Source organism: Battus philenor, unplaced genomic scaffold (genome assembly GCF_028537555.1).
Source record: "Battus philenor isolate CCGP_79_NKW_IND1 unplaced genomic scaffold, ilBatPhil1.0.hap1 SCAF_18, whole genome shotgun sequence".
Taxonomy (NCBI): domain Eukaryota; kingdom Metazoa; phylum Arthropoda; class Insecta; order Lepidoptera; family Papilionidae; genus Battus; species Battus philenor.
The window spans coordinates 5,814,632-5,841,683 of record NW_027181680.1 but is presented as its reverse complement, the minus strand read 5'-3'; the positions used below and the strand labels follow the sequence as shown (position 1 = coordinate 5,841,683).

At 32.3% G+C, this 27,052-nt stretch overlaps 1 protein-coding gene across 1 annotated transcript in view; it reads right to left on the bottom strand.

Moving 5' to 3' along the window:
• Positions 1-21,517, bottom strand: part of Sema5c (Semaphorin 5c) — a 60,828-nt gene extending 39,311 nt beyond the window's left edge. Inside the window, exons 1-2 of the mRNA XM_068763436.1 lie at positions 21,114-21,517; positions 3,560-3,679 (exon numbers count right to left, since the gene is read on the bottom strand). Of these exons, the coding sequence (XP_068619537.1) occupies positions 3,560-3,671 (112 nt within the window). The 5' untranslated portion in view covers positions 3,672-3,679; positions 21,114-21,517. The remainder of the gene's footprint in view (positions 1-3,559; positions 3,680-21,113) is intronic.
• Positions 21,518-27,052: the final 5,535 nt, after the last annotated feature.

Sequence of the window (27,052 nt, the reverse complement as noted above, 5' to 3'; positions counted from 1 at the left end):
GACAAGGCGTCAGCAGATGGTCAATGCTCCCATATACATACGTTGAAATTTAAATTTATGCAAATTTATTTAGAAATCATTAGTGTGATTTAGGTATCGCGACCGATATTTTGTTTCGCAACATTTGATCTTAAATATTTGTTAACCAAGAGTTTTGTGAAGTAAGATATTAACTATGATTTAACAGAAACATTTTGTTATTTTATGAAATTCGTAAATAGAGCGTTAAGTCGTTTTTATTTTATAAATGATTACTATTTTTCTAAAGTAGGCATTCACTGATTAACCGGGCTTAAAGAGCCCAAGCACTGAAGGCTTTCTCACATAGTTCTTTACAGTAACTAAACTTAAGTGCTCCTTTATAGGGCCTCGACTCGTCACTTAATTTACAATACTGAATTTGGAGGTCGACGTACTCTTAGTTCGAATCCTTTTTATTGACTTGTTATACTACCTATTGTAAACACATGGTTTCCCAGAAATAAAAGCCGAAATCGAGTGATATAGCATATACTGTCTAATTACAGAAACAATCAACAAAAAAATAATTATAAAAAACCTCTGTTCCGCATATAAATAATATTTGATCAAAATGCTATTTTCAAAATAAAGTCATTGCAGTTTCAATTTGTCTGTTATAGGAAGGTCACACAAAATAACCCAAAAGTGTTAATTTTTTTTAAATATATAAAAAAAATTTTGTTTAGTTAATCTTCTGGGGAGCAGCGGTATTCCAGCAGTAAAGGAGTGAGATTTGCATTCGTAAGGTCGCGAGTTCGATTCCCGTGTTACAAATCTTATATAATTTATACTTTGCATTAATTTTTCCACTGTACCCAAACAAGTTTCCAGCAGATAGGAACCAGCATCATCTGCGTAATAATACCACACTGTGGAGTGTGCAACAGGCGTCTATGGACTGAAATGATGATGAATCTTCTGGAGTTAGCCCTGCCCTATCACCGATTTCTTCGGGTTTGACGTTGATATCTTGGACTTCCTGTACATAATCTGTATATAATAATTTATGAAATAATTGCGTAAACAACTCGAGCCTTATAATCTAGCTTCCTAGAGTACATACTGCATGCAAATTTATAGACAAGACGATGAACGATTATTAACACACGTTGACTTGTCTTATATACGACGTCTAATGTTAACTAGCGTACATAAATCGCTGCTAGGAGCGATCGTTTTTTAACTCAATTGTCAGCACATAATTCATGTTTTACTTAAATGTCGGCGGCAACAATTATTCTCTACAATAACTCGTACAAACGAAAAAGAAACAAATATTTTAAAATTTTAAAAATTATTATATTGTAAGGTAAAATTTATTCACAAATCTGTTAGTAATAATAATCTAAGGATGCATTTATACGAAAGCAGTGTCTGTCTTATTGCACGGCTATGTGATTGAAAGATGTTTTGTAGATCGTAGAACCAGAATATAATACTATGGGCTATAACATGGAAACAATTTTGTAAATATTATTATAATTAATTTTAAAATTCCAGGAGCCTAAGAATGACAAATTTTACATTTCTCTAAGATTACCTCGTAAATGTTGGTATTCACTATAATTACGTCGTTTTCGCTTGCATATAACAGTGCAGATGGTACTATATTAACTATGTTCGACGAATATATAATTATAGCGAACAGCGAATAAATCGCCTACGTCTCACATGCTCGATAGCGAAATGAGTACGAAAGGATGTGACAAGTCCTGTCCGGTTTTTATTTTCGTTGCAGATAAAGCTGTCTTTTTCTTTTATCGAAAATTTAATAATTTGTCAACCCTGCCACGTAAGAAACCTGGACATTCGCTAAACCATCGTATCATAACTGTTTACATATGCTGTGGTTTTTGTGGCTAATATACGGTACCGGAGACATAATTCCAGTTTTCTAAAATAGAACAATTTCGGTTACACAAAGAAAATGCTGTAAGCATATTTTAACCATAATGAATTTACGACCTTACTTCCTAGAATCATTTCCATAGTAAGTTCTCCACAAAAACCTTACGAAATATATATGGTTTGATAAGAGACCATTACCAGTTTTCAGAAAGAAAAAAATCTTGGATATTATTGAAGTAATATTGATTTAAGGTAAATGTTGATTCAAGATTCTTACTATATTAAGAATGATTAGTAATCTATTTGAAGCAAAATACGTTTAATCAGTCAAAAAGTTTAAAATTATTTTGCTTATGAAACTATTTTAAACCGATTTAAGAGTACCTAAGGGGGTGTACCTAGACTAGATTTGATGCTTTTGTCCTGACTACCATTACTATCATTTTGTAAAATGTTAGCACTGGAAAAAGTGGCGAAGAAATATCTGAAATGTGCTAATGGTTCGACAAAACTTGCTCAGTACATGGTAGTATTTTATGTAGCGTTTCAACCTTCTAATTCGGCGTGTACGGCATGGTCTTGTCTGGCTACGATTTGTAAAATCCGGGAACGTCGGGTCGCGTAAAAAGTATGGAAATCCTACTTAAATTCGACTTATACTATTACCACTATAACACAACAGTTCATGTGAATACAGAGGATACTGTGAAATGTTATTTTACCCCAAGATTTTTGTCATCTGTTGTTTTTATGTTTACTCTCATCTATCTTGTAACGCTCATAATCAACTCAAATTAAGCGGAAGTATCACTTTATAATTCATTTCAAAACCCCGGGTCGCCACTTTACTCTCATACCAAAACAATTATAGAACAAATCAGAGTAACGAATCATGTTATTTTTGGACTTCGGCCTTGAATACAAATATATACAATGAAATTTTAATAGCAATGAGTTGTCAAATCGCTGATCTAGGTCATATTTGTTAAAAATAAAACTGTACATAAATCTTTATTATTTCCAATATGAATGCAGTAAGATCTGTTATTTTACAGTCACCTTAAGTTCGATTGAAACTATTTTTAGATATTTTATATAATCACAAAGGACGAAGTCATTGCATAGACAAAAGATATTTTTTTATATAATTAAAATTTTATGAGACGATATAAGTATATACTTATTAGTTGATATATATGTTTAGGACAGTGGCAGAGGAATGAGACTTGTGATCGTAGGAGGTGAGTTCGATTCTCGGGGTAAAATCTTACATAATTCACACTTTTTGTATTAAACACATAGGATTACAACAGCTCACAAATAAGTTTCTAGTTGATGGGCAGCAGCGTCTACTGTTATTACGGTAGACACTGCGATCGCCAACCAGTCTGCTAAGCGTGGCGATTACTGGTATGGAGGATATACCATAATCGCCAAGTATGCCAGTGGGCACATGTGGTATGTAACGTTGTATTTAGGATTGTTAAAAAATGAATATTCCTTAAATGAATTTAATATGGAGCTTCACAATCTAATACATTTCATAAAACAAAAAACAACTTTTATTTCTAAACTTTATAAATAATTGCTTTACAAAGGAAGACATTAAATAACCAATCTTTTATGGCTACGCAAACTAGGTACTTGATCGCGATTTAATTATAAGCGTTGAAGTGTATCATGGACTTACCTTGACGATTTATTATCCTAAAGTCATCTTCAGGCAATTCACCCTTGCTGAGAGAGCCGAGGAAGATCAAAGCGGCGACTTTGTATAGAGCAATCATCGTTGCGGTCTTCATTAATGTAACTGGAAAGAAAATTAAACGTAAATATTTTTCATTATAAGTAGTTTAACTAAATGAAATATGGAAAAATAACTTACACACAAAGTGATAAGATGTATTAAAAACAGACATCTTCAAAGATTATTAATAAAAATATAGTTGTCAATATTGTGAAGAGCACTTCCTAATTCATTTCTAATCTCTCTTATCGCGTAGCCTGTTGTAACCATTAAACTTATGCAATGCACATATTTCAACCATAATATTTTTTGATTAAATACAGGGTAAGTGGTTACACATTTATACTCATATATTGTTTAATAAACTACAATCGTAATGGATACAAAATACGTCATTTTCATGGAACTTAAATATGTATGTGAATGTGTTTAAATTCATCTCTATTTCTTATACAAGCCATTCCTTAATAGTTCTTGTGTGACCTTTACAACTTCGCAACGATCTCGAAGATAAACTACAATCTCGCACATATTTAATTATACTGTACTGTATATTGTATATTATTTTATAACTGTCATTATTACAGACTATTTCATATATATTTACTCGTAACAACAATACAAAGAACGTACTAAGGTTTCTTATATTGAATAATATGTTTATGCAATTACTAATGGCAAAACACTTAGGTTAAACAAAACTATTCGTATTCAGAAATCGTTTCATTGTCTTTTAAGAAATATAATCCAATGATTGATAGACATATCCTTGGGTACGCGCAACGAGACGCGTGGCGTACCTCTGGCCTCCCTGTTCCGTCAGTCCGCCGTCAACACTCGTGGCGGCGGCGGCGCTTATGATTTTTTTCCTTGGCTTCCACCTTACCGCGCTTTCCTAAGGCGCGGTATAGCGGTTAATAGCTACAGAAATGTCAAACTAATATCTGTAAAAGTTACCGGGCCTCACATATAAATTTCTAAACACTTTGATAATTTGGTATATTGACAAGTTAAAATTATTTTAGCGTCGCATATAATTTGAATCTCTATTCAAATGATAAAAACCATAATTCACGAGCTACACAAATCCGAAAGCTTTCTACGTTTATCTTTCTTTAACGGTTATAGCAGTATTTCATACAGTTTATTGTTTCCGATACATTTGAAAACTAGGCTACAACATTCTAAAGTTTATTTTTTCAACGTGGGAAAAGTACCTAATAATTCCATTACCCCGTATTAGAGACGGACATCAGCTCACGTTCCTGAATGTTAATAGCCGTTAAACTGGTTTCTAATAGTGGTTCAGTTTTGATATCTCAATCTACATCTATCGTGATAAGGCTCCATGGCTTTGATTAAAGTGAAATCATAGCGCTAGCTTTTAGCCCAGCGTATAAGGTAATGTTTGATTAAGAGAACAAATTGTTTCTTCGTTTAAATTACGGTTACGAAAATGGTTCTTGTACATGTGAAATATATGCAAAGGTTTTCATTAACATACCAATAAACTTTTAAAATCAGCTAAAGTCATGTGCTTAGAATTCGATAGAAATTCTTTCTGGGGCCTCATAAAAATCGATACCACATCTAGTCAAAGAAATTGCATTTTTTTTATTTAATTAAAGCAAGACTTTATCAAACCCCATTGTTCCCGTCACATATTGATAATATTACCACAAACCAGTAATAAGTAAAACTAAAAAAGGTAATAAGATATAAGTTCGGGTAACAAGGGAAATACAGGAAGTAGGTAAAACATCAGTGATAAAAAACTCTAGTCAAAATTTTAATAAAATTTTTAAAAGTAAACAAGAACCCTGTTTTATATAAAAATACAATAGCGAAAACAAAAATGTAAAATCTACGAAAACTAAAATTAAATATACATTGTAAATAAAATGTAATAGTATAAGAATTGAGGCAAAGTATAGGAATTGATGCAAGGATATATGTAACTAATAGTTGAAGTTATAGATAATAAGGAGTAAAACAGAAAATGTGAAAGATGAAATAGGAGTAAGTACATACGAATTAAAAAAAATAAGGGAAAAGTTATTAAAGAAATAAAAATCTCTATTATAAACATGACAAAGGAAACGAAAGCACCAAAAACGGGGCTCTAAAAAACCTTTCCGGTCAACAGTATAACTTAACTTTAAATTTAAATTAAAATATCTTTATTGGACTGACGGATTACATCGCTTATTAACGTCACGTTAAAGTCACCGCCAAATAGACCATAATATATTTTTAAATAACACAAAATTACAAAAAAAAATTTAAAAGCCTGGATGCCAACACATCTTGATAATCTGTTGGCATAGAATTTTGAACAGAACTCGATGTTCCTCTCAAAGAAGAGAAACTGAGATACTGTCACAATTATTCGTATCACATCCTAACGTTAAATTTATAATAGTTAACTTCACAATACACTGTATTTTAAGCGGTGTTTCACTGAAAACTATCGAGTATTTTTGTAGATACGTACTGACAAACCCAAGGTAAGACGTAACCTAAGAATCATTAGTATGTAGCAGTACGCTGTGATGGTGTTAGATAAGTATGGTAATTTTATAAATAACCAAACATCAAAATTAATAACTAACTAATAACCAATTAACCGTAATCAAACATTCCTATTCAAAGAATATCGATATTTTTAAACTTAAAATATGTATCGTAATTTATTCGGTGGAAATATTTAATAACTAGAAAAGATGACGGCGTTTAGCTTTGATGACTTAAATAGAAAATTATATGACTGACTTACTATATCTAATACCGGCAGGGTAATTTTAAAATGACATTTTTTAGAATTATTCTAAAATTAGAAACATTGGTTTGTAAAAATCTTAATATTCTAGTACAGGTGCATCGTTTTAGCCTAAAAAAATATCATGCGATATAGACATGAAACCATAAAGTGTGATAAATAAGACACGTCAATTTACAATAAATATCATTTCACATCAAAACATTTGTTTCAAACAGACGCACGGGTCAATAGTGTTTATGCATCCACTCGTCTTTATAATTGTACTTCAAGTACTCGATTATTTCGACCTACATTCAGCAGAGTTAAGATGATTACATTTATATCAACATCAACCAGACAGTGTACAAGGCCTCGTAGTTCTTATCGTCCACTACGGTCACGCTGTGGCGATTGCCGCGTTATCTAACTTGGGAACGCCCATTTTAATCACATTTTTTATTTCAGCAAAGCCGTTACTGCGTTCACTCATTTATTATTTTGGAGATTATATTTTGTTACTCCTACAGCTATCGCTGGCGACATGCCTTTAAGAGTGGTTATAAAATATTAAGAAAATTTTTAAATTATTGTAGCTTTCTTCTACTTGTGTGCTTCCTATATCTATTTGGATAGTTCACTGTCACTTATGGAGCCATGAAGGACGATGCTCGAAACTAATTTGTAATCAAATTAGGAATGAGGAGATCCGTGAAAGTGGATTAACAAGTTGAATTAGTGGGCAGACCAGATAGCGCACAGAATTGATGGTTAATCAGGTCTAGAGATTTTCAAGTGGAGAAGAAAGAACGGCAACCACAGCGTAAGGCGTCTATTCACAAGGTGGACAAACGAACTTATTAAACTCTTTGGAAGACACTGGATGCTTACCGCTTCTAACCATATGAAGGCCTAAGTCAAGCAGTTGCCGTTCTAGAGCTAAAATGATGATGATGATATCGATTTAATGATTAACAGTAAACTGATCAGACAACCGATACCGACTTAAAATGTCAAATTCAAATATACATATCATTGTACATTCCTTTTGCAATAAAAAAACTGGATAGAACGGCATTATTATTGGCGAAGCCTACTAATTCAATGAACGATCGCTTTGTTCGCCTTGTTACCTATTTATATTACAAAAACAATTATAATTATGTGAATGACTCTACCTAAAGTTTATATCCGATATAATTCTTTAAATTTTTTAGTGATTTAACGTTTTACCCTTTTCAATTAAACCGACAGTGGTATGGTGAGATTAATAGAGCTGGTAACTATAAAATTCCTGTCATAAAGTTTGTTGTACGCCGTACGGACGGGCGAGTTGATCAACGTGAGGCGAACATGCTCGTAAATAATGTTTAATGCCCATTAAATTGTACACTCGAGCTTGAAATAAAAACTCGTGTCTATTCAACAATATCCGTGCCGTGTTTAATAAAACAATATATCAATTATCTCGTTTATTAAATACTCAGACCTTAGTTAGTAAACTCATTAGGCAGGAGGCTTTATTGAACGAAACCGTTTAGGTACGCTAGCAAACTTAAATTCGGTTTATTAGGACTCACTCAGAGAAATAATGTATTCACCTAAGTATTGACAAACAAAATGTTGAAGGACATTTGTTTTTTGCACGTTATCTCGGTACTATTTTAATTGGTTCTGTTTAACGTAAGTCTTGACATGTATTTGTGTTTATCTCTAATTATAACATGTGCAAGTTGTCGAACGAAAAGCGAATGCCATAAACCATCATAATATGCGAAATTTATTATTATTAAATAATATTAAATGATTACCTGCGCATATTTTACGAGGTAGCCCCTTTGCAAAAGTGGTCAACGTTTATAACGCTATGCACAAGATGTTAAATTTCAATATTATATGCAACATACATTCAGGTATAAATGGACAAAGGCATCTTGACAATTTATTTTAAAAAAAGGTTTCATATTGATCATTAGACAACATATCAATTACACATAATATTACAAATATGACATTAAAATTATGATTTATATATTTAATAGAGCAAACTGTACAAATGATTCAGTCACACAAATAATCACAGATAAACCACCTTCGCTATAACCGCTCTTCCTTTGTGTATGGATAGGTACTACATACTCGGTTTTTAGTAGGAGTCATGAACACTCACTATCTATGACCAAACGTCAGTCATTTGAAATGTTAACACAAAAAAAAAAACAAAGAATATCGTACACATGAAAAGTATAAAATGACAATTCGGAGTCAATAGGAGAAAAGAGATCTTGGATAATAAAAATTAGGAAGCTTCGGTACTTTACTCATGTATCGCATAATGATAGATACAATTTTCGATAACGACAAACCTGATATAATACGCATCTCATGACTAAGACCAATAGGACTTGTTTCAAGATGAACACACCAGAAAGCAAAGATAACCATAATAATTACTTACTTCCGACGGGTCAAAGATACCGTAAAAAAATAAAATATGTTTTATGGTAATCAAAATGACAGTACTTGTGTACATACATCCTTATATTCAAATTGAAATAAATCATTTCAAAATGGCTTCTGTGTATTAATTTAAGCCGGAGTCAGTTATGGGCGCGGCAGGTATAGTTAGTTATCGCGAGAGATTCATCGTTCTAATTTCGATCGGTAATATACACTTGAAATTTTTTCTTAATGCAAACATGTTGTAATAATCTGAATATTTACTCTGATAAACGGCCCACTATAAAAAGGTAGCCGCTACGTGTTTGCGTTACGTAAGAAAAGTGGAGGAAATTTGCACAGGTCTAACGTAGGATATGTTGTAATAATGGATATTCAACTTAAGTAAGTTTGGTCACGTTTAAGATACAGTTTGAAGAAATTATTTCCGTTTTGGCGTTCGGCGATAATAAAGAACCCTGTACAATAGAACTTTAGACGGAAACGGAACATATTTATGTAATGTGTTAAAACATCTCTTTATTATTTTTTGATAAGAAATGTTTCTACATTACACTTTTAGTGTATCCGTGATTTGCGTGAATAATTTAATCTCTATACCTTAGTAAGTTATGTACTATTTTTATACTGAGATACAGTAAACTATCCACACTGATAATACTGATAATTATAATTATCAATACGTACATATCACACTTATTAACATGGAATAGAGACAACAAGCCTAATTCAAACACATATAATAAGAGAATTTTTACCAAATTTTTATACAAAATTACTTATTAAACCTTAGGATGTACATGCAGTTTGTATAAATAATAACATCAAGTTCACCGAATGTTTTATTGTATGTAAACTATTTTCCAGAATAAAAATCTCAACGATTAGTTAGGTCCAATAGACAGGTGGTCTGTGTGTTAAATGTAGAACAATTCACAAAGACTTTAAACGTTAACATTTGACCCAAAGAGGCAAGGTCTACCTTTCAAAGCGTGGGCAGCCTGGGACCCGCGCGACCCGTTGACTGAAAACGGTTCCCATACAGTAACAGGAATAACACTGTTTGACCTCAAACAAAATATGCAGGTAAACGTTTGCACTGGCCGACCTCTATGTCAATCAAGCAAGTCCGCGCCCCATTATAATAGTCTTGATGTTTAAATGAAAATAAGACAAAAGCTTCATATGTTGCTATTACAACAGAGGTACATTTTTATTTATTCGGTTACAAGTTTATGAACAATTTATTTCCCTCTAGATTTGTGACCCTCGTTACAAAAGCTAACAAGAACCATAAGAGAGTTGACAAATACATATTAAATAAATGAAATTACGTTATCGCTATAAGTAAAACAAGTTAGACAAGATAAGTTCTAAGCGCATATTATATACTCTGTGCATACTACACAGTGGCTAATGAGGCAGTTACACACACTATCAATTTTAGCAAGTCATCGTTGTCATAAAAACCATGGACTCAAATTTATAAACAGATAATATAAAACTGTACCAATGAAATCCAGAGATATCGTTTGGATTGTACATTTAAAAATTTTAAAAACTATAAAAAATGATACATCTTGTCTTTAGTTTAGTTTAATCCATTGTATTATTATTATTTTTTCATTATAAATGTTGCTTTCAAGTTTTAATTTACGTCATATATTTTTTTTATAAATGTATTATTATTTTTACGTTCCAATTATTATAGATATTTATGTTCTATAAAATATTTTTATGATTGTCACTATTGGATTAAAATAAAAAAATACGTTAAAATTTAATCGATCGAAACCATTCTATTAATAGATACGAGTTTTAATATTAATTGTACAAACACTTGCCTCGATATAGAATATTTGTACAATGTTACAGAGTGCATGATTTTAAAGCAGTTATGATTGATAAGGTTTTAAGTCGAATGACCCGAATTGATAATTCGTTATTTACACTGGTAGTACACCTTAGAGGATAAGTCGGTATATGATATCTATCAAGTGCGTAATTATATCTTACACTCGAGGAAATAGTCCACCTACCAAATAAGTGTAAATATTATTCGTTTCGTTGATAACCCATGAACAAAGTTCATTGATTACGTTTTAATATAAAATAGTAATTATTAATTTAAACATTTTAAATGTTAGTTAATTTTAAAGATACATACATACATTGTTCATTTGTCTACACACTTTATTCGCATGTATATCTCTTTGTCACAGCGACTGTTTGAATGAGAATATAAATCGATAGTTTACAGTAATGTGCCCATGATAGTGCGATACACATCCGGATTTTGTAACAGAAAAATTTAAACAGCACCACGTTTGCACTTATTACTTTAGAAATGGTCGTTGTTATATCACAATCGGAGTTGACTGAACCTCGAGACTAGGGAAATCAGTCTCCTAGTACGTTTTTCTACCGAATATAAAAAAAAAAAAAACAGAAATTTTACAGTGGCCGAGAATGGGAGTTCTCGGGAGCTCTTGATCATGGTCACTCCGAGTGGCGTCCGCTTGATCAACTTAAGATTCCGGCGGTCTCCTAATCCAATTATAGGGAACCCTAAAATTAACGCTCTCATCTGCTCTACATTAATTTAAAGTTTTTAATTAATTACTATTTAAAGTTTAAAAAGGCTTAACTCAAACATTTCGCGCGATGCTTTGTCTCAGCAGGCAACTAAAAAAAAGCTAGAAAAAAGAATTCCATATTGTTATATTCACATTTGATAAAAAAAAATAAAGTGAAGTTTAACATGAACCCAAAAACAAGCTAGAGGAAAAGTATGTAAAAATATAATAAATTAAAAGTAAGATTTCATTTGTAAATTTCGGGTACCAATTTATGCCGCTACGTGCCTTCACGCATGCCGGTCACAATCGCAATGAGCACATAACATATATCGCTGAAAACATAACTATCTTAACATGTAAACACCGCGGAACAATGGCCTCTCACAGGGCAACAGTACGCTGCGGTGCGAACAAGAAAGCTACTGTTTCTTGGAATAGGTCGAGAGCAAAGCTAATGCGACCATAATTCTTTCACGTAGAAGGACAAGGAAAAACTTATTTAAAAATATTTTTTTTAAACACTTTGAATTGCATAAATTATGTCGTTGATTATTTTTTTAATTATTGTTAATTCGTAAATCTATTTAGTAGAAGTTAAAGAGTTGGGCCAACACTTCGGGCCTGGTTGCAGGCAGGCTTACAATTACTAAACGAGCCCAGGGGAGAGCTTTACTCGGGATTACTCTACGAAATCGAATCTGGAATTAGGAGATTCGTAGATGAACCAAAGCAACCGACATAGCCCAGCAGATTGGCAAGTTAAGGTTGCAATACGCAGGCCACATTGCACGTAGAACAGATGTCTGAATTAAGGTTTTGGACTGAAGGCCATGGACCAGTAAGCACAACGTAAGACGTTCTTCAACGTAAGATAGACGAACAAGGTTTCGGTTGTAGGATAAAATAAGTGAGATTACCATCGCCTCGTTGGTGTACAGTCAAGATATTTGCCGTACCATCCTGGAGTATTGCAGGTGGATCATAGGAGAGTGTACAAAGAGGAACAAACAGGTTGGATAAACAAATAAAACCTATAAAGAAATGAACTGTGATAGTACTAAGAATATTAAGCAGATAAAAAAGTAAAATATAAAATAATTGAACGTATAAGAAAGTAAAAAAGAAAAAATAGAGTAATACGTAAAATATAGAATTCGGTGAGGAAAGGCGACGAAAGTGAGTTGAGATATGAACGGAACAAAAAATGAAGAGAAAAGACGACAGCATGATTGACATTAAGATGGAAAAGAGATAAGAATTATATAATTCTGCGAATAAATTATTGTGTTGGGTACAGGGGACAGACAGGGGAAGTACAACAACAGGCCTCCAATAGCGACAGCCGTAAAAAACTTTATTAACGTCTTAGGAAAAAGTTGGATGGAGGCCGCTTTCAACTGGCCCTAATGGAAATGTACAGGGTTGACCTACGTCAAACAATTATTTATCAGCGTTTCTCTTTTCTCGCACCTGAATATCCGTTGTCTAGATATATCGGATCGGAACATATATCTTACGTCGTGACATGGTTTACGATACGTTTTTTTTTTTTTTATACAGCTCAATTAAGCAAAATTAGCAAAATAATGGTTACTGTTAATATATTTTATTCGTGGTGTCGTAAGGCGAATCTTAGAAAACTGTGATCAGGATTAACCGAAGTTAAATCTGTCCACAATTCTCCGAAAAAGAGACTACAATACGGTACAAAAAACATGGATACGCTGGCTGTAGCTTTAAAAGTTCAGGGTTGTTTTCTATCATGACATGTGAACAGTCTAATTTTAGTTCGATACAAATGATAGCCTGTTTCTGGAAAACCCATTACAATATATCCTTGACCGCAACGATAAAAACTATTTGCAGGCATTAAAACTTTAAAATATATTTCACTAACTCAACTAATAATGAACCTTTATATTGTCTGTTATAAATAAAAGTAGATTTATATTTTATTAAATGGATGTTTCCAAATTTAAAAATAATATAAAAAATATGGCCACTTTAAGTGAAGAAATTTCCGTCATCCAAATTTCTCTTCGTCTAGCAAATTATTAAAAGGTTGCCAAAGGTGACTATATCATCACGCCGCGACAGCAGAAAGGGGTCGAGTATTGAAGTATGGTGAAATCGGCCACAATAACGAGCGACTCAACTTCTATATACATCGTGCTTGTTAGGGCTTAATGTTTACTCTGTCGGTAACAAGCAGGTATATAAATTGTCATAGGTCCAGTTTCCTTAATATTTCCGTTTATATTATGCCCTTCTATATTTCATCGAGAACTGATAACAAACAAGGTTTTTGTTTTAACAAGACTAAAATTAAAATATAAACCGTATGGCAAACAAGAACGAGTTTGGCATAAAAATATATAGTTATATGAAGTTCATTTAATTGGCTACATATTTGCATTGGCAGTTTTCGTATATGTCCATCAAGAATGATCTTCTATCAATATATAACATTATTTTCTTTAAAAAGACGCATTAATTTTTTAACTTTATGAAATAAAAAAAATTCATATCCCATTTCGTTTAAGACGTTATAACAAAAAAATAAAACGGAAAATTTCCACGAGTCTAATTTTATCTGTATACTATAGGTTTTATAAACATTTAATCCAGATTAGATTATTTTTTATGACTTTATTTTTCCGAGAACTAGTTTCACCTACATAATATCAAGTATTCTCAACACACAAATCATTCTATACAAAATTTAACTTGTATGGTTTTTAAATAAGCCATGTAATTTTTTTGTTATGCGATATATTAAATATACATAGACACTTTAGGACCTAATTAGAAAGCATCGGTTTCTAGATTGTACCAATAATCTCATATTGGACAAGTGACATTTTGCTGTGTATCACTCCAGGTCAGGACGGAAATGCATTTATTAATAAACAATGACATTAGCTATTGATAACAAAGAAACGTTCATCGAATACTTCCGTTTGTGTAATACATATGATTTATTGAGTTCGAACTTGGTGTATCTTATGTCGACCTTGTTAAACATTCTGCACTTCCTGACGATTTCCTACATCCCAAGTTAATATATATCGCGCAGTTTTATTTACGACTAGATATTCGTAAATGTTACATACTATCAAAAATTATTTTCCTGTCAAACTTTAAAAAAAGTGAAAACTTTTTATTAAATGTATTAATTAAAAATAAAACTTAAAAGGACTTTTTTTTTCATACACTGCAAAAGTTTTAAAATAATAAAAGTTTTTATTTGAACTGATTAGTGCCTACTTTTTGGTTTTGATTCATTTCCTTAAACAGTACGGATAGTGGTTTTAATTTACTATGTAGTTTTTGTTGAAAAATAAACATCGTTTTCATTGTTATGCTCACAATTTCTCTTATTTCTCTCGTGCCGAAGGTACAAAAAAAATTATCCGAATTGGCCAAGCCGTTCCCGATTTCTACGCTTAACAAAAGAGTTGGTAAATCAGTTGAATTTACATAGATTCTTTTTCATATGAATATATCGATTCAGACGATTGTTAAGAATACAATCGCTATGATTTTTGATTCTATTTGCCGTCTAGAAGTCTTCGGTCGTGTGGCCTTGAGTTGCCGTCAAGGACTGGCGAGGGTCGTTGCACGCCCTTTTTTACAGTCCCCCGCCTTTTTTCTCTCACCCATGCACAGATTTAGGACCCGTTCATCGTCAAGAAATCATGCGCAGGTTTAACTTTATTCGGATTAACATGGTGTTATTGATTGTCATATGTACCATTTCAAGTCAAGTTGGCGATATGTATGTGTACATTTTAATGTTTCAAGATTTCGCGAAAAAATCTTTTTTATGTAATACCTTTTAGTAGCACCTAAATATTTAGATGAGTTTTAATTTTTTTATTTGCTGTATATTATAAATTAACGTGACAATTACAGCGAGAATGAAAAGTTTCGAAGCTCAAATAGCTCATTTCTCAGAAAATGAAGTACTATTAATCTTTTTTCTATTGGAATGCTACAAGCCAAAAACTTCTCTCAGAACCAAATTTTCTTCGACAGATAGTAAACAATAATTAATTTTAATATGTAGTAATCTAAATTTTTTAAAGGTTTTTTCTCCGTTACCATATTTATTATGTCTGGAACTATTGATTTAAGATAGTGTACCATACGTTAATTGATAGCAAATAACTTGTACATTCAACTCTTTAAAGATTTCACACCTATAACCAATCACTGTGTGTATTTAAGTAATATTAAAATAATTTTATAACATACAAGATCCCTGTGTCAATTCAAAGGATACAGCATTAAAAAGTTAACGTTAATGTCTGGCGCGACAAACATTTAAGAAAACAGTCTTCACACCGAATGAATACGCACGTCGACTGCGGGAACTTTAATTGCGTAACTTAACAGGGTCTTTGACCTCAATAAGCTTTCGGGGTTGCACGTTTTTAGAAATTTAATTGTACGACCAAAATCGTTTGACATCAACTTTGCTTTGTAAACTCGGCCTTCGTTTTAATTAAAGAATTCCTTGCATGAACAATACTTTTATGGCTTTTCTCTCCCCAGCAACAATCAATTTTGTGTTTATGCCTCATACACTGTGTAAGGGATACCAGACATTCAATTACTGGGTACGATATATTTCACATTAAAAATTCTTTTTTTTTTTCAACAATTTCTTAACATTACTTCCACAATTTACTTTAATTGAAAAACTAACGTAATTTATCACATAAAGCTTTTTAACTATAGTTGACAGATCCCTTAAGGCTCTGCTTTTACGCATATGTAATATAATAAAATTCCAAGTATCATAGAACTTCCTTTACTTACTTTTTAATTTAAAGTTTAATGTATATTATTAAATAAATCTTATTTTAATTTTAAATGATTTATATTATATGTCATATAATATACGTTGTTATGTTTACGTTAAATATAATTTTATTATATGACATTTTTTTTAAATAAAGTCATTTAAAAGAATAACTGCGTTTCTGGCCGACTCTTCTCAACATATCAGCATTCTGAACCGGTGGTAGCTTATCGCTTGTAATGTAAAATAATCGATGATTCAAAACCACATGTACATGCCTACAGGAATAAAGATATTTTAAATTTGAATTTGTACTGCCCCGATAGTTTTCGTACTCTCTTAAGTAGTATTTGCCGGGTGCAAAACAAAAGCAAAAATAAATAAATAAAAGTTATTTAAGACTGATCAGTTCATAAATTTATTTACAAATTTAAAAAAATACACGATAAATGAAGCAATTGACACACACTTGCTAGTTAGCCACACCGGGCGATAATTTTTAGTAAAATTAGATATGAAAGTGTTGATTAAATACTGCAATATAACGTCCTAACAATAACATTGCATTTCATGTGAGTAATTTTCTCAAGTTGTTATTGACTGAAACAACGTTTGATTAGGCATGTAATTGATTAATGTAAACAATTGATAATAAATATCGTCACCCACATGTGCTTGTTCAAGCTGTTTAATTAACATATATGTCATAATATACAGTGTACATAATGCTGAACCGTAGACATCGAGTTTCTTCCGAGCCTATGAGAATCGACACATTGCGAGCATGGCTCTAATTTGCTAAATGTGCCAAATAAACTGCTAACTAGATATACCGTAAACTGCATAAGTAAAATTCTTTCGTTCTTTCGTCACTACTAGATTATATTTATTATCATATATTTACTTATTTATTAACTTTTTTGTACACCATAGACAATAAATAGAAGAAAAAAGAAAGAATTCATATGGTACAAGAGGCGGTCTGTCTTATCGTTCGAGGCGATCTCTAGCAGACGGCAAAGGTTGTGATGGAAATGGGAGACATGAAAGAGAGCAGATTAGGATGCACGTACATACAAATATATACATTACTATACATACATACAAACGAGAATACTTATATACACATATACATATCCACAAATACGAATAATTGAGGGATGCCACACAATATCCTATTTTAGTGGACAAAGAAGTGCTCTTTGACCATTTATATCATATATTAATAAAAAAATAATCTATTATCCCTCGGTGCCTCAAGTAGAACTTCTACGATCAATCTGTATTATTATAATGACTTGCGTCCTAGACACATGATCTCCCTTTGGGCTTGATTTGCTAGCACACGGTCGCTCAACGAGCTATGGAAGCTAGATATTTTTCTACGAGAACTGCCTGGCGGAACAAGTTAAAGTGTTTGTTCTAGCTACATAAAGCACAGAACAGGTGACTGCTGGGACCTTAAGGTTCTGGTTGGAGACCGCGGACTAGCAAACACAGCGTAAAACACACGCATGATGGAGAGACGACCTTGTTAACATCGTCGGAAGGAGCTGGAAGTGGGCCGCGTTCAACCGCGTTCCCGGAAATCTATAAAGTCCTATGACCAGCAATGAGCATACTACGACTGAAATGATGAAAAAAATTAAGATAATAATACTTTGTAGTCCTAATTAGTTTATTCACGTTAACGCTTTAATTAATGAATACTATTTCATTTTTGATTGTCTATTCAAGTAGGGCTGGCAACGAAAGAACTGTAGGTTGCAATTTACAATTTTTGCGGTTCCGGCATCGGACATTGACTTGGTTTGTCGTGTTATGAATTAAGGCATGCGCGCCCCGCCTATGAGCAATCATAACCATTTCTCAATTATAAAGCTTAAAGAAAAGTAAAGTTTTTGAATAATAGTCTATTTAAAAATAACTTTGCAAAAACATTTTATTTATATTTTTCTATTTTCCTTTCGCGTTTAAAAATAAATAAATAGATAGATAGTTTTTAATCAACTAAAACATAAAATAAATATCACCATCTACTTTAGTGATATTTTTTTTTTTTTAATTAAGTGGATCGAGAACAGTTGAGATCAAACAGAAAATTATTTTATTTTATTTGTTAATAAGGATTGGCAACAAAATTATCAATATTCCATACAGATATAATTCAATAAATAATACAGCAATTTTAATAACAGGCCACATGCGCTAGGTTAACAAAAAAAAAGTAATTTTGAAAATGACTTCCTACTGTACTGTTGCTATTTAAAAAGTTAGAAGATAATTATTATGAGGACCGTTGACAAAGTCGAGGACACTGAAGTCGCTGTTTGAGGGCAGCGCAAGACTGCTCGTCATAGCGATTTTTAGGGGAAGCCTATGTTAAATAAATAAATATAAAATAAACATTCAACTATTTATTGATTTTTTATTTATTTATTTTTATCAGATGTGCATCATCAATATAAGTAGCACTTTCTTGTTTCATATACTTGGTAAAGAATAAAAATATCGTTATATTTTTAATATAAGCAAACTTAACAAGCATTTCAACAGCATCCATGAGCAATAAAAAATAAAATGTATCGGCCGCCATTTTGGTTCAGCTTACAGAGATTGATTCGAGTTTTTGCATCGGGTTCCGGCGATTGTTAGTAATAAAAGCCGTGATAGCATTGATACGCATCAAGAACATCACGAGTCTCGGATGCTGTGTTATTAACTATTTGTTGAATCGAATTACATGGTTGGAAATTGTGCGTTTCAAAACGCTGCCGTGATCTCGACTTGAAATTGAGTTTTTTTAAATCGGTGCTCGCAACAGGTTTTCCTCTCCGTTGTATTACACGTTTAAAATGCAAATTTAAAACACAGGTACCATTCGTAACCAACAAAAGGGAAAAGAATCGCTTGTTTACATGTCACCTTATTTTATAGGCATACCGAATCTGTCAACTAGTTCTCTATATGAAAAATTCATATTAATTATTATGTATAATGATTTCAACTAGTTATGTAAGAAAATTACACGACGTACATTAGTATTAGTTTTAAAATCAATTAACTAGCGAATTTACAGAATGATTCGTAATAAAACTTCAAAATGGTGAATGTGTATCCCTTTTGTCGGCAAAAATCTTATACATCATGCATGCGACAGACCCATAACTTTAGGTAACACAGTGTACACCTACAGGGATAGATAGTAAGCTATCGTTTTGATACGTAGTATTCGGAATTTTCAGCGTATTTTCACTGTATTATCATTGAGGTATATATAATTTCTGACCATTATCTTTTGGATAGACATCAAGTCAGCCGATAGTTCAGTGTCCTTGACTATGTCTATAGTCTACCTAATGGAGAGGTACCCACGTTGCGTCTACCGGCTCGTGGTCACTACTCGAAACCCTCGACCCCAACGGACGTCAGTTGTATGAGCGACATGCCTCGCCCACGAAGAACACGAAGAATTGCTCGTATGGAGTGACAGCAATTCTTTTTTTTTTACTTTGGTTCTTCTGTGGACCTCCTCGTTTCTAATTCGATAGCTCCGAGCCTTACTCTCTCCAATGCTCTAATACATGCTCTTCTAGATTGTAAAATCAAGCTCGTCGATTAGACGTTAGTAACTTGATGTCCTATGTTGGAACGTGCAAGATCTGACTGCCAGTTCAAGCCAAGGTTTAGTGGCACCATCGCCTCCCTTGTGGTTAAAATATCGACACAAGTTTTAGCAATACTGCACAGAAGTTATTAAGGAGTTCATTGATAAAAATAAAAGCTAAAATAGAAAAAGACCTGTATAGATAAAAGCTGTAAAATGAGAAAAATTTAATGTGATAAATTATTGATTAGGAATAAATAAAAGTTTAAATAGTATAGTAAAAATAGTGTAGTATATAACAAATAATACTTTAGTAATAATAGTGTAGTAACTTTTATTTATATTGCAAAGAGTGTAGCGAAAGAAGAGGCGAAATGTGAATATAATAGGGAACAAGAGCCCCCATAAACGTGGTCACAAAAAAAAACATAAATAATAGCGTTTGGCGTTTCCATTTTTATCCTGGTAGTAAGAAGCGTTGTAAAATGTGTATTATATGTCCTATTTATGTTATTACTCATTTTACACAAAATCTCATAGGTATACCTACTAGTCAACCTAGGAGAGTATAGAAATAACAAGGTACATATGCAGGTGTGTAAATATAATTAAAAAATAATACAATACATGTAAATATTTAAAAACCTATTTAACTAATAAGAACAAATATATAAGACCAATTACCTAAACTTTAGTTCCATACAGTACTGATTAAAGGCACATAAATTTATGGGCACTATTATTTACTTATTTTATCGTTCCTGAAGCTTTTTCTGAGAATAAGCGGCAGTTTTTTTAATAATGAGAGTATATAGCAAATATTATTATTATTGATAATAAATAAATTTACTCGAAATCAATAATCACTTAATAAGTTATTTGAATAAAATTATAGAAAATGATATGACGTTGATATATAATTACGTTGCTAAATAACTTATTGACGAAAACATCAAGTACTATTTAAAAAAAAAAACATACAGATAATATTTACGTACCAGAACAAGATTGGATGTATTAGTAAAGTTGTAAAATACCGAGAAAGCTTAATCTATACAGTTATTACGTAAATCTGTGTGGGTTGTATCAAGCCAGGGCGGTAAAGTTTCGCAAATCAACACATTCGGTACAAGTTGTGTTATTTATTATTGCTTATAAGTATTAATAACTAACCAATAACCGTGAACCATCCCCATTATTACAAAAACAATAAAAGGTCCAAAAAAGGTACGTAAAAACATAAATGTTGTAGATTACGAAACAAGAAAAGGAACTTTTTAACTTACCATAAACGTTATGTGGGTGAAGTTGCAACGAAATTCAAGTTTCGATACAAGAATACGAAGCCCATTCTCGTCCAGGATTTCCAGTTTAGGCCATTGTATAATTCATCACATAGCTTTTTTTTTATTGCAAGCTGGAACTATAACTTGTTTCGATCACTGTTTATATTTGTATGTTGACACGAAACGAGGTTATTGCCGTCTGGTCTAACATCTGGACCTAACATCAAAGTTTTACTACCAAAGAAACGAAAAGGTACACGCAATTTTCACTAAACAATAACAAAACAATCCCAAAGTTAACACACTATACTCTAGCAGGTAGAGCGCGGAAGGCAAGTGGTCGACTCCGCTCGCAGGACTAAAAAAACAAAAGTTTCGAGACAGAACGCTCAGCAACACACAACACGAACGACGCACAAGTGTGCGTGAATGAATATGCGCCGCCCGCAGTGCGCTCTCGGGAGAGATTAGTGTTATCGCCTTATAAATCTATCTTCCTATAAATTTAAAAATAAATATATTTTTTATTCAAAATTAAATTAATGTCTTCTGTTTATTTTTGGCCGATAGGCTTCGTATGTAAAGCCTAGGCCTCCCCCTAAGATCGCATCCACCAAAATAGCGTGTATACCCTCCACCCACCCTTGCTGCGTCCACCTGCTCACTTTCATATTAAACACGGAAGTAAGTGGATATTAATCTATCTTTTTACTTAATATTCTTTGTCTCATTTTAATCAAACTTCTTTTATAATCAAAATTACTCCTGATAACATTTGAACTTTAAAAACATAAAAAGATTTTAATAAATAAGTATATTTAAATTGTATTAAAATTATAAATAATAAAGAAATTGGACTATTTTTGGGAAGTCGTAATAAGCTGGCAACTCCAACCGTCAACGTCGTTTCCCGCGCTGTTTATGCTATACGAATGTTACCAAGATGCGTGCACACAACAACATTTTTTCAAAGTGTGCAACGTCGAGAGCTTGCCTCCGCCCGCTCACCGACGTCCTTGCGGCCACCGACCGCGTTTTAACCACTGTAACCTTCTGCTTGCCATGCGACGTACCACCTTTCTGATAGATATTATAAATACTGTTATTACCCAATCGGACGTCACGCTTAAGAAATAAGCTTTAAAGAACTGGTATAAAATATTGCTTTCATAGACAATTTATAACTTTCTTGGCATAAAACTTCTAATTTTATCGATGCGACATTTTTTCCTCTACAGATTAAATGAGCCAAATTAATTTTCATTAGTCTTTTAAACCTTTTTTTAGTAGATAGTGTTATTGACAATATTTTATTATAGTGAGTAGAGTAAGTCTCAAGTTTGTAAGATTCATCAATTATTTTTTATTACGTATCAAATACTAATAAATATTATCACTTATGTTTTTAAATATTAATTACTTCTATTTTCTGTACAAACTGACTGACAAGATCGTACAAAAATCACGTACAAACTAATACATAAAAGTTTTTGAATAAGTTAGTTTGGATGTATAAAATATAACATGAACTACAACATGTAATTTAATAAAATTTTGTTTTGTATTATTGCACATTTCTAAACAAACTTTGACGAAAATATTCAAAAGTTTGCAATAAATCTTAGAAAAATAGGCCGTCTATAGTATATATTTACAAGGCACTGAGAAAAACTGGCTGTACATAAATTTCGACTTCAGGGTCTCTACTTCATGATAAACGGAATTAGATTTTTTAATAAAATTCTGCAAAATATTGTCAGACTCCTATTTAAAAAATTCAAAAAGCATGTGAAAGGTAGATTGACGGGAAAAGCTTTTTATTTAATAAACCAATATTTAAATGACAAGAATCCTTGGCAATGATGTCGCTTAACTATTTTGATTTCATTTAGGCTATATCTGTTAAAAACCATGATTACGTTTTTATTAATTTTATACAATAAATGTGTTGTCTAAATGTAACGTACATAAGCCGCTGGATGCGAGCAGCGCAAGAGTGGGTATCGTGGCGCCTTTGGGGAGAGGTAAGGACTGACTTTGTATTTATTAAATACATAGGATTGCCATTGCTAACAAATAAGTTTCAAAAAGATGAGCAGCAGCATCCATACCAGAATACTATACTGCGATCACCAACCTGCGTGCCGAACATAGCGATTACAGTATATCCTACCTACGTATAGGCCTATGCCTTGTATTGAACATTTATGGGCCGTAACGACTTACGTATCATTGGCAAATATTGTATGCATATATGTATGGCCACTTCTGCTTTAGGTGCCAGCATTTAAGCACAAGTTAATTATGTTATTATGTTGTGTGCAGATTAAAAGAGATCTTAATAAAGTAATTACACGCTGATGAAATAAAGGATAAGTTTTTACATGTTATTACCTAATAATCAATTTAAGAAAAATGATTATGTACAGTAAGTACCGGAACTAAAGAGAAGACTGTTTTACTTTTCTGTGGAATTCATATAAATTAAACAGTAGTAACTCTTTTGTGCGCAACTTCGTATGGTGTTACAAGACACTGTCATGTAATGTCTCTAAATTATCACGTAATAAATAAAGAAATTCATTAAACAAAAACGTTAAAAAAATTCTATAATAGTGTGAAGGATTTTTAAAGCGATAACAAAGCTTGGGAATTATTTGTTCTACTATTACATTAAAATACTGTAAAAATGACCACAAAAAGTAGATTTAAGTGAGTGATGGGCTGTTCTAAGATCAGGCCTCTTGTGGTACCCTCGTAGCTTTCAATTGTAGGGTGTCATTTTATTGGAACTCAATCTAATGCTAGTTTCTATTAAGTTTAGCTCTTCTGACATTATTTTCATGATGTATGCAAGTAGTCACTGAAAATAATCTATGAGGACAATTATGGTAATTTTTAGAATCTATCATTCACTACTGGACGCAATTACTCGAGAAAAAAAATTATTTAATCTTCGCAAACACAACATTAAACATTCGAACAAGAAATTTTATATTCAAAATAACATCTGGACATCTCTTAATTCCATAAGATCTAAGTCCTCCCATACAATTCTCGCGCTTCTTTTGGCGTTCTCAAACAAGTCAATCGCTTCCGTTGATTTCTTTTTATGGTCATCTTTCTATTAGTCTATTAGTCTATTATCTAAATAGATAATAGAGAGGATACTGTATAGCCTCTCGCAGCAGCTAAATCCGATTAATTAGTATAACTCTGTCAATAAATAAATTGGAATAATATTTACCTTTTTTGTAACCAGAAACAACACTTAAAAATTTATATAAATTTATTATTCTCTTTAAAAAAAGCACAACACACTACATTACAACACACTACGTAATTGAAACGGAACTCTAAAATTAGCAAAACAAAGTGAAAATAAAACTGTATTAAAATTGAGTTGATTTTTAGTTAGAAAGGAAATCCTCGAGTTTTGATGACATGGCCCAATTAGAAACAAAAGTGTTGCCATCTTTTAGAAAAAAAAAAGAAAATTAAAAAAAAAATTAACACTCCAACCCAAAACAACGCAACCTCAAAAATCTAATGACGCACAGTGAAAAATAGTACTAATTAAGCAGCGGCGCAACTTCGAAAAAACGGAAAACGAATCGACGCAAAGTGAGGTATTGGTGTAGTCGTATACTGTTAGGCCCTAACCGCTATTTAGTATTTAGCTCTTAACTTGAAGTGGCAGTGGACTTTGGCTATAAGATTCTGGAGTAAAGTCGTAGACAGACGAACGTAACGTACGACATCCACTCACAAAGTGAACAGTTCTTCTTTTTAAGGTCGTCCGAAAACGCTGGGTCCAGGCCGCTACCTACCGATCTTATTGGAAATCTATAGAGGAAACCTATGTTAGACGTACGTCTGAATAGTTAAAATGATTATATAAAATTAGAGATGTTATAACTTGCACAAGTCAATTAGCTTCAAACCAAAAACCTTTTTTTCCTCCACTGCCCTGTTAATCGTATTATAACACTTTTTATCATCACATCTTTACCTTTATGGTTATCTTCGGTATAAAATCACCATACCATCATTCCAGGTAGATGTAACTCTCCCTAACTTTTACATATTTTTGTTGTTGTCCTCTTTACTAACCAATTAGGACACAACAAACAAAAATTAATAGGTGCTGTATGTTTTATTTTTTAATAAATTATTAATTAGTTATGAATAATACCATACCCGATTGAAATTAAAATAAATTAAAAGCGTTTCTTAAAAAGAAGTCAAAAATTTAATAAAATTATAAGTAGGTTATATGTAACAAAAGTAAATTTTATTGTAGAATTGGTATTGTATTAAATTGTCTTGCCTTGAAATGTGAAAAGATTAAAAATAAAAAAAACCGGTTGCAGTTGTTGAAACATATGGTCGATCCATTTACAAGATGGGATTTTTGTAATATGTACGACATTTACAGGGTTGTCATCGTCATTTGTAATTAAATAATAACTTATACTAATAATTTTTCTACTCGAGATAGTCTATGGAACAACATTATAAGCTTAGATTTTCGTCAGATATTGTATTAATCCCTTAAATTATTTATTCCGTTTTCATTTATTCGCGAAATATGTTTACCGTTTTAATTAAGTTGCGACTGTCTACTCAACTTCAAAAGAAAATTTATTTGCTAACAAAAATTCCTTAAAATCTTACCAAAAAATTACATTAAGCTGATTTATAAATTAATACATTACCACGAAATAAATACCACCTTCATGGCAGTATCGATAATTGTCACAGGGTTGGCCACATCTGTATTTAAATGATTATACAGCATTCGTTTTAAGTATCCCTTATTTGATATAAAATTAGGGTCACATCGTGATATGCGCTGTCCCTTTCTTACACAGAGGTTTTAAATTTTCACAACAACCAGTTGTCTCATTTTACAAAGATAATGAATCAAGATAATAAATCAGTAACAGATTAAAAAAGTCAACTTGTTCATTTAAAAGACAAACGTAGAGTGCAACGCAAAAACGTTAAATAAGATCATGACAATAAAAATTCCACGACTACATCATTTAAAAAGCGCTTCATTAAACTTTAATGCCTTCAAATATTTAAAAATAATAATTTATGTACACTTTTCCTTTATTAATATCGTTCTGAGACTTTATGAAACAACATAATAAAGACTTTATACGTGATGAAATAAGGATGATGGATAGCAATAGTTATTAAAAGAATAATTAACTTTTTTATGCATTTCAGATCTTCTTGCCATTGGGGAAATGTAGAGATTCGCAGTAGAACAAAGGTCACCGCCCTAGCTTAAAGAATTTATCGTCTGAAGTGACTTCGCTCGTACAACCGGTAGCTATTGGAGCCGAAAGTTTCCCGAGTACTAAGACACAGCGTGGGTACCCCATACTGGGTGGACCAATTTTATACAGGCAACACGTTGAATAATTCCTAAAATCAATATAAGTGAATTTGTTTTCCCGTTTTGGTCCAAATTATACAACAATTTTTTTACGCTAAATCATTTTAGAATTGATTCTGAAACTATTTATTAAAGTTATGATATAATGATACGAGGGTCAAACTGAAAGTTCTTAGAAAATCAAAAACTAAGCATTCTATCAAGTTATTAGTTTTATTATAACTTTTCAAAATAGCGTCCATTTACATCAATACATCGCTGCATTCGATGGAACCATTGAGAAAAGCACTTTGCCCACTCGGCCTTAGGGGTCTCTTCGACGGCGTTTTGAAACGCAGCCACTGCTTCTTCGGCGTCCATAAAATGTTTTCCTCGAAGTTTTTCTTTTATTTTCGGGAATAAATAAAAATCGTAGGGTGCGAGATCGGGGCTATACGGCGGGTGACCCAGTAATTCCACGTCTGAGGTCGCCAAATAGTCGATCGTTTGCCTGGCGGTGTGCGACGAGGCATTGTCGTGATGAAGGAGG